Source organism: Pundamilia nyererei, unplaced genomic scaffold (genome assembly GCF_000239375.1).
Source record: "Pundamilia nyererei isolate P.nyererei 1_Seehausen unplaced genomic scaffold, PunNye1.0 scaffold00044, whole genome shotgun sequence".
Lineage (NCBI taxonomy): Eukaryota > Metazoa > Chordata > Actinopteri > Cichliformes > Cichlidae > Pundamilia > Pundamilia nyererei.
The window spans coordinates 2,716,194-2,724,942 of record NW_005187445.1 but is presented as its reverse complement, the minus strand read 5'-3'; the positions used below and the strand labels follow the sequence as shown (position 1 = coordinate 2,724,942).

The 8,749-nt window shown below is 39.3% G+C and overlaps 1 protein-coding gene across 1 annotated transcript in view; it reads left to right on the top strand.

Moving 5' to 3' along the window:
* The window catches only part of LOC102206944 (collagen alpha-1(II) chain-like), a 22,851-nt gene that overhangs the window by 6,458 nt on the left and 7,644 nt on the right, over positions 1–8,749 (top strand). The window contains 29 exon segments of the mRNA XM_013910512.1: positions 397–450; positions 546–599; positions 706–759; positions 862–906; positions 1,044–1,097; positions 1,240–1,284; positions 1,385–1,438; positions 1,844–1,942; positions 2,046–2,090; positions 2,197–2,295; positions 2,397–2,450; positions 2,556–2,663; positions 2,784–2,837; positions 2,991–3,089; positions 3,228–3,281; positions 3,627–3,725; positions 3,858–3,911; positions 3,996–4,049; positions 4,150–4,203; positions 4,469–4,522; positions 5,072–5,116; positions 5,271–5,369; positions 6,181–6,288; positions 6,447–6,500; positions 6,647–6,700; positions 6,811–6,864; positions 7,108–7,161; positions 7,259–7,366; positions 7,682–7,735. Coding sequence (XP_013765966.1) covers positions 397–450; positions 546–599; positions 706–759; positions 862–906; positions 1,044–1,097; positions 1,240–1,284; positions 1,385–1,438; positions 1,844–1,942; positions 2,046–2,090; positions 2,197–2,295; positions 2,397–2,450; positions 2,556–2,663; positions 2,784–2,837; positions 2,991–3,089; positions 3,228–3,281; positions 3,627–3,725; positions 3,858–3,911; positions 3,996–4,049; positions 4,150–4,203; positions 4,469–4,522; positions 5,072–5,116; positions 5,271–5,369; positions 6,181–6,288; positions 6,447–6,500; positions 6,647–6,700; positions 6,811–6,864; positions 7,108–7,161; positions 7,259–7,366; positions 7,682–7,735 — 1,917 coding nt within the window.

Genomic DNA, 8,749 nt, shown 5'->3' with positions numbered 1-8,749 from the left:
ATAGATAGATAGATAGATAGATAGATAGATAGATAGATAGATAGATAGATAGATAGATAGATATACATATATGACCTTCTTAGACGGTCAGACCACATTTTTATTTGGAAAAAAACAGTTTTGTTTTCCATGTAAAAATCACATTTTTTAAAATCTTCATTTACTTCATACTTAGTTATTTTTCACAACCTATCCCCACCTCCATAATGTACTTCAGTTATACACTCCATGTGCCACCAGGGGGCACTGTGTATCTCCAAAAATTACCAACGAACATGGTGACTTCACAATACACAGCCTTCAAACACAGAACAGTGAAGGGCCATTGCAGCTACATCTTATCTTGCAGCTACAACGCTTCAGCATGTAATCCTGAATTTTGCTGCTGGTTTTTAGGGTGAATCTGGCAAACCTGGCAAACCTGGTGAGCGTGGACCGGCAGGGCCTCAGGTGAGCAAATAATAATTATTCAAATATTTTTTACTTCATACTTAAATCAAAAAAAAAAACTTTAATCTATTGCTGCATGATTGTTTTTATTTCAGGGAGCTCGTGGATTCCCTGGAACTCCTGGACTTCCTGGCATCAAAGGACACAGAGTGAGTGTTTCAGTTCAGTCACATGTTTCGCAAAACTGTGGCTGCTTATTGATTGCATGTGGTGACTGACTGATGTCTGAGTCCTGATTATGAGCTTTCTTTGTAGGGTCACCCTGGTTTAGATGGAGCTAAAGGAGAGACTGGTGCAGCAGGAGCTAAGGTAAGGTCATCTTTTGTGACAGTGTGGGTTTTCCAGAAATAACACTTTTTCAGCTTACTTCTGCTATTTTGTGCTTACTCATGGTAATTTTGTTCCTTTCAGGGTGAGGCTGGTGCTCCTGGAGAGAACGGTGCCCCTGGACCCATGGTGAGTTGCCACCATCGCTTTTTCTAGTCTGCGATGCTCTGAACTTTCTGACAACATCAGTAAATTTGCATAGCATATTAGGCTGCAGCAATAAAATAAATAATGAAGATATTTATATATAAATCATTCTTTTATAGGGTCCACGTGGTCTGCCTGGTGAGAGAGGACGTCCTGGAGCTGCTGGAGCCGCAGTAAGTAACATTTCCGCAGCTGCTTAAGGCTATTCAACAGGAATTTATTTCTCATTTGCTATTTATTATGGTTTTGAATCTTTTATTAGATCATAACACTGTGATGAACCAAACTAAATTGACCTGTCTTTGCTATCCTTAGGGTGCCCGAGGAAATGATGGCTTGCCTGGCCCTGCCGGTCCACCTGTATGTATCATAGTCACCGCTATGTGGCCATTTCGTGCTGTTGATTTTTTCTTTAATCTGTTGCCTTTGATCTGATGATTCTTTTTTTATTTCTCTACAGGGACCAGTGGGTCCTGCTGGAGCTCCCGGTTTTCCAGGATCCCCAGGAGCAAAGGTTTTTACAGAACATATCATCCAGGAAACATTTGCTGTTGAAGAGCTTGTGTATTAAAATAAAACAGAAAAAAAGACTTACAAGAGCCACTACATCAGTCTTTGTTCACTCTGGTTGTAGGACACTAAATTCCAGTTTTCCACAACACTGTATGTTTAGTTATTGTTATTTTTTCATAGACAAATATACAACTATGTCAAACTTCTCTTTTTGCTAAAGAAGATAAACTGGCCTTCAAATTCTTTTTAAATTTAGTTGACTTATTTTGAATAACTCTCATAGACAATGAAACAACAGTATTATATTCAGCTCTATGGCAGGGAGGCACCAATACACAGCTCAAAGAAATCTACAACCAATACAGTTTTACTATGTTAATGATAAATTTGTTGTGCCTTTTTTTAGGGAGAAGCTGGTCCTACTGGCGGCCGTGGCCCTGAAGGATCCCAGGGGCCACGTGGAGAGGCTGGTACCCCAGGATCGCCCGGACCTGCTGGAGCATCGGTTTGTTTGCCTTCACTGTTCATAAACATTCAGACTTTGATTTTGATTCATTTTCATTCGTTGATCAGGTTGTTGTTAATATAATGCTTCTTGTTCTATGCAGGGTAACCCTGGTACTGATGGTATTCCCGGAGCTAAAGGATCTGCTGTAGGTTTACACTTTTGTTAGTGGTTTTGATGCCTTTCTTTAGGTTAAATTTTATTCAATAAATATTTCTCTTCATTCTGATATTTGATTATTCCTTTCAATGAAGGGTGCTCCTGGTATTGCTGGTGCTCCTGGATTCCCCGGCCCCCGTGGCCCACCTGGACCTCAGGGAGCAACAGGACCTCTAGGGCCCAAAGGACAGGCTGTAAGTCAGCTGAGATAGTCTGAAGTTATGCTAAATTTAAATATTTTGTAATGTTGTGATTATTTATTATTGTGGCTGCCTTCTTTTCTTGTGTTGTTCAGGGAGACCCAGGTCTGCCTGGATTCAAAGGTGAAGCTGGACCGAAGGGAGAGCTTGTGAGTTTCAGTTTTTTGTGATCATAAATATACATGACCACATAAAAATTTTATGTGGAATTACTCCCTAGAGTAGATTCACTGAAATATCTTTATCTTTTCCAGGGCCCTATTGGTCCTCTAGGTCCCCCTGGCCCTCCAGGGGAAGAAGGAAAGAGAGGTGCCAGGGGAGAGCCTGGGGGCGCTGGACCAATTGGACCTCCTGGAGAGAGAGTAAGTGATCAGGACATGCATTACATGTTACTGGTCACATCTGACTAAAAACAAGGGTCAACATGGTTACTGTATTCACAGTCTAATCAAATATATCTTGATTTCTGTGATTCCTCCCAGGGAGCCCCTGGAAACCGCGGTTTCCCTGGACAGGATGGTCTTGCTGGTGCAAAGGTTGGTCCCTGCAAAATGAGATCTTTTGAAAAGTTATAATCATTTTATCTCAGTGATACCACAGCATGACAGTGCTGCATGAGAAAGATACTACAACAAGTGATTTTTCTATAACATATTTAAAGTTTCCACCTTTGGTCTTTTCTTCTTCAGGGTGTCCCTGGAGACCGTGGTGTTCCTGGTGCTTCTGGGGCTAAAGGCGCTACTGGAGAACCTGGACGCACAGGAGAGTCTGGTCTCCCTGGAGCCAGAGTGAGTCTTGCAACTTTATGCAGTGTTGCACATTTTTATGGTTTTTGTAGGATGTTTACTGTGGCAGGTTTTTTATGACTGATTTGATTTTGATTTGAATGGAGCTGACAGTCTCTGTTGCTTGTGCCTTTCACGCAGGGTCTTACTGGTCGTCCTGGAGATGCTGGTCCTCAAGGCAAAGTTGGACCTGCTGTAAGTACAATATTAATTACAATTATAATTGAATGTGATTTATAGATTTACTTCCATGAAATTTGAAATTAAAATAATAGAGCAGCTGATCCTGTTCTAAAAAATACAAGCTTTGCCTTCAGTAGGGTTACTAACACCATGATCTACAGTTTCATTGTTGCTTTATGGAAATCATAAAGATTAAACAGAGCAAAATGCTTACAACCTTCTGCTGCCTGTTTAGACTTAAGAAGAATTTTTCATGGCTGGCGCAATAATCCTCAGAGTAAAATCATAATAACATCCAGGTTTTAGCTTCCAGGCTAATACCTGCTGATTTACAGTGTTTATCCGTAATTTTGACAGGGTACCGCTGGTGATGATGGCCGCCCTGGCCCACCTGGTCCTCAGGGAGCCCGTGGTCAGCCAGGAGTGATGGGATTCCCTGGACCAAAGGGAGCCAATGTAAGAGTCTGAAGGTTTCTATAACAACAGACAAGCGGCACTTCCACATCTTATGATGCTGTTCTTATCCCTTTGATCCCCAGTGCTAAAGAAACTTCCTACAGTTTATAGTGTATGATTTCTCTTTGACAGGGTGAGCCTGGAAAGCCTGGAGAGAAGGGACTGGTGGGTCGCCCAGGTCTGAGAGTAAGTATAGCTCTCCATAAGTGCTTAACCATCATTAATTTCTCTCTCTAGGTCCTTTTTCCTAACTAAAGTGCTCTTTATTAGGGTCTGCCCGGAAAAGATGGAGAGACTGGTCCTGCTGGCCCTAATGGGCCTGCTGTAAGTATTCTGTATAATAACATGTTTTGAGACACTTTTATAGCCAGCAAACAGACTTTTATGTTTGATTGAGCAAATGTGTTTGCGTCTATCATCTTAGGGACCTGCTGGAGAGAGAGGAGAACAAGGATCTCCTGGACCTCCTGGCTTCCAGGTGAGATAATTTTCTGACCCATCCCATCATATGACTTTTGGTAAAACCTAAACATGTGCACAATGTCCGTGCCTTAAACATTAGAAGCTTTAGTAATTATGAGTTTCAGCAAGTATTTAAGCTAAAGAAGGATCACCTTTTATGGATTTCGACATCACATCTTTCAAAGACACCTCAGAATCATGTATTATAAAAAACTTACAGATAATATTCTAGTCCATGCTTACTGATGGCATTTCAATAACTATTTTGCTATTATGGGCAGGGTCTACCTGGACCATCTGGTGCCCCGGGAGAAGCTGGAAAATCTGGAGAGCCGGTGAGGTTTTACTCTATCCAAATAATTTGTTGCACCTGCACTTCTCTGTTTTCTGACAAACATGTCAACAACAGTGTATTCTACAGTACATGTGACGCTGCCTACATGCAAAATACATTCAATGGGAAACTTTCTGCTAAAATAACACAAAATGGCTTATTAAATGCCAAAACACTCGAAAAACAGATGTTGTTAATTTGTTTTATTAAGTATTGTAATGTTTTATTTAGGCTGTTTTTATAGTGTATAATTCAGTTTTTACAGTTAAGTGGCTGCTGTAACAACTTTTTCATGGATAAATATTCTCTTTATTTAAAAACCAGAGTGGTCTATGTGATTATTGGTCCTTTATTTATCCAGGTAAAAATCTAATTGAGATTAAAATGTCATTTCCAAGAAAGACCTGGCATCCTGGCAGCATCATCTTTAATTACGTAGCATTTTAAAATTTTAACGTGAACACGTAAAACTCTTTCTGTTGTCAGATTTTAAGTGTTAAAACAAAAAAAAACAAAAAACAAAAAATGATATAGTTTGTCCTTTCTGCAGGGTCTTCCTGGAGAGGGTGGAGCTCCTGGTGCTGTTGGACCCAGAGTGAGTTTCCACTAATTATGTGTATCATATGTGTACATAGAACTAAAGTTTGCTGTTGGTTTCATACATGTAATCTTTTTGTTTTGTCTTTGCTGAGCTATTCCTTATATGTTTTGCTTCTCTTCTTATCCAATATCGCTCTGTCTTATTACAGGGCGAACGTGGTTTCCCTGGTGAGAGAGGTGGTGCAGGAACCCAGGGTCTTCAGGGACCTCGTGGACTTCCTGGAACACCAGGCAGCGATGGACCCAAGGTCAGTGGATGACTCAGACTAATTTCTGGTTGCAGGTTCAAGATTCTTAACTGCTCTTCTCACATGCAGATGAATACCCACAATAACATCATCTGCTGATATTTTTATTATTCATGCCCATAGTCAATGTTCAGGTTAAAAAAAACCCCCACACAAATCTGTGCTGACTACATTTAAGGTTGTGACTCCAGAACAACATAATGTCATTGCTGTCACCTGTCTAGTCTCTACTATTTGCCTGACAGCCTCATAGCACCAACTAGACTGACAAAAGCTTTGTCACAACCCACATCAAACCAGGATGTGTCACTTTTACGTCACAGTTTCTACTCAGCTAAACAAAAGAGATATGATCTCCTGATTAGTCAAATTTGAATGTGCTGACGTGCAGATTTTCTTACCTTTGAACGTACTAACACCGTCTGTTCCTCCATATTTTCCAGTCTTGGTGTGATGGTATCACATTATACGTTTTCTTATCTAACTCTCAGCAAGTAACACAGTAAGCACTTTTCTCAAAACATCAACTTTTCTCTACATGAAATAAGAAGAATTAAATTAAAAAAAATTTAAAAATCAAGTCTGTTGAATTTCAGGTGGAAATGTTTAACATCTGCAGCCTTGGTCAACTTGTTTTCTGCAGCACAATATAATTTGAACGACTGAGACTTTTCCAGATGTTTTTTAATCTAAGGAGCTTGGAAAGTTTTATTTAATTTTTTTTTTCATAACATCATCAAATAGAGAGGAAAGATGAAAGATTTGGATTGACAAGTGCTCTCCTAATTGTGGTCCATCTTGCTTTTATCAGGGAGCTATTGGACCAGCTGGCTCTCCTGGAACCCAGGGACCCCCAGGCCTGCAAGGTATGCCAGGAGAGAGAGGAGCTGCTGGTATCACAGGACCCAAGGGAGACAGAGTGAGTGATAGATTCTTTATTTTCACTTTGTGAATTGCTCTCTAAGTTAAAATGTAGCTTACAGTAGTAGTGCATAAAGTAGTGTAAAAAAATACTGCACTGTAAATATTGCATTCTGTTCTGTATGATTAAAACAAAGCTTATCTTTTTGCCCACAGGGTGACAATGGTGGAAAAGGAACTGAGGGTGCTCCTGGAAAGGATGGTGCTAGAGTGAGTTCAAAAATATCTTTGATCTCTTCTTATGTTTGATACATCTTTACAGTTTAAACCCTGTAAATCATTCATCAAACAAGTGTAACATTCAGTGACACCTACACTATGTTCTAATGTGTTTCCTCCTCTCTCCTCTTTCTTAGGGTTTGACTGGTCCTATTGGTCCTCCTGGCCCAGCTGGATCCAATGGTGCCAAGGTAAGAATAATCCTTTGCTTTGTTATGTGAATAAACAGTGATTTAAATTAGAATTTATATTGTATATTAACCATTTTAGTTGTTTGAATGATAGTTTCTCTTTTATCCAGGGTGAGACTGGACCTACTGGGCCTGTTGGTGTTAGTGGTGCTCGTGGTGCTCCTGTAAGTACCTTTTCTTGAGTTTAAGTATCAGTATCAGTAGCACAGAACAAGTATACATCAGACTGATCAGGTCTGATACAGAGGCCTGGGTTTATAATATTAGAGCTCTTTCTCAATAAAAATTCTACTCTTCTAGAGAAGAGCACCAATAATAATTACCATCATTATAATAAGATAATGGGTGGATCAGTATCCAGGATTGCACATCAAAATAACTAAGCATCATCCTTCTTGTGCTCACAGGGTGACCGTGGTGAGGTTGGTCCTCCTGGGCCTGCTGGTTTTGCTGGACCTCCTGTAAGTAGAGTCCCCATAATTCATTCTTTACATATGGAATTAAAAAAAAATAATTATTGATGTTCAGCTTCTATCTTTTTCTGATGAATATATTTAGGGTGCTGATGGTCAGCCTGGTGCTAAGGGAGAGCTTGGTGAGCGTGGACAGAAAGGAGAGTCTGGTTCTCATGGACCTCAGGGACCATCTGGTGCTCCTGGACCTGTGGTAGGTATTTAAACCAAAAATTAAGTCATGGAACTTGTTACTATGTATCTACTATCTGTCGAATCGAATTACATAGTGAAAGAAATACATTGCACAGTGTTGCACAAACACTTTTACACTATTTTAGAGCAGGGTAAGTTTTCATGACGGAGTACCAATTTATGAAGCCTATATATGTGACTGGGCCAAACAGAAAAACATTGCATGTGAAATACTTTTAGTCAGTGCTTGTATGGTAGTTTCCATTTGTCACTTTTGTCACTTTTTTAAAAGTTATTCTACTGTGACATAAACATGATCATTCCCCTTTTTCAGGGACCTACCGGTGTATCTGGAGCTAAAGGAGCACGTGGCGCTCAGGGACCTCCTGTAAGTAACTCCTACATGTCATACAGTGCATATATATTTATATATATGTGTGTGTGTGTGTGTGTGTGTGGCACATTTGGGTTTTTTGGGGTCATAAACAAGAAGTAAAACTTAAAAAAATATGAAATCATTAAAGCTCCCAAGGTTTTAACTTGGCTTTTCAATCATAAATCAATCATTCAAAGGTTTTCAATGCTATCAATATTGAAAAAAAATATCAACCCGACAAAATTAGTTTTCTGTACATGCCATCTTGGACACAAAAAAGACACATTTTAGATAAGTTCAGTTAGATCTTTAGTAACATCCCATAGCGACAGATACACATATAATAATAAGACAAACACAAAACAAAGCAAATTGAAAAAAAAGTCTAGTAAGTTGTCATTGAAACTTCCTAAGATGGAAAATTTTGAACTCTAAAATATTCTTAAGAAGTTTTTATTAACAATCAGAGTTTGCTGGGAACATATGAATATTTATAGCAGTTACTCTTTATCTTTGTGCAGTCTAAAGCGTGAGCCTGAGGGCCAGATTGCTGTGTGAGAGCACAGTTTGATTTTAAACATTTCTGTCAAACAGATCAAATAGGCTTCTTTGTTTGTTTCCTATAATCTTCTCTCTGGTGAGACAATTTTGGGGGCTGCTGCAGCTGCTGCCTGCTGTGAATAAACATCAGATCAATAGAAGATTATAAAACAAAAACTGCAGCCTTAAATTTAAAAGTGATTTAAAAAAAAAGCTATTTTTTGGCCTAATGATAAAGTTTAAGAAATCAATCGGTTTTACGTGAAAAACTTTCTAACTACCAACAGAGATGTGCAAATGTCTTTGATATCCAGGCCATAAACATAATTCCTATTCAGTGTTGAGATGAGCAGATAGACTCCATCAAGTAAATATCCAGTTTGTATAAGAACTAAATCAAGTTAAATGAAGAGTATTTGCAAAACACACTGGACTTTACAGAGGACTCTGAAAAGCCACCCATCCATCCACCCATCCATCCATCCA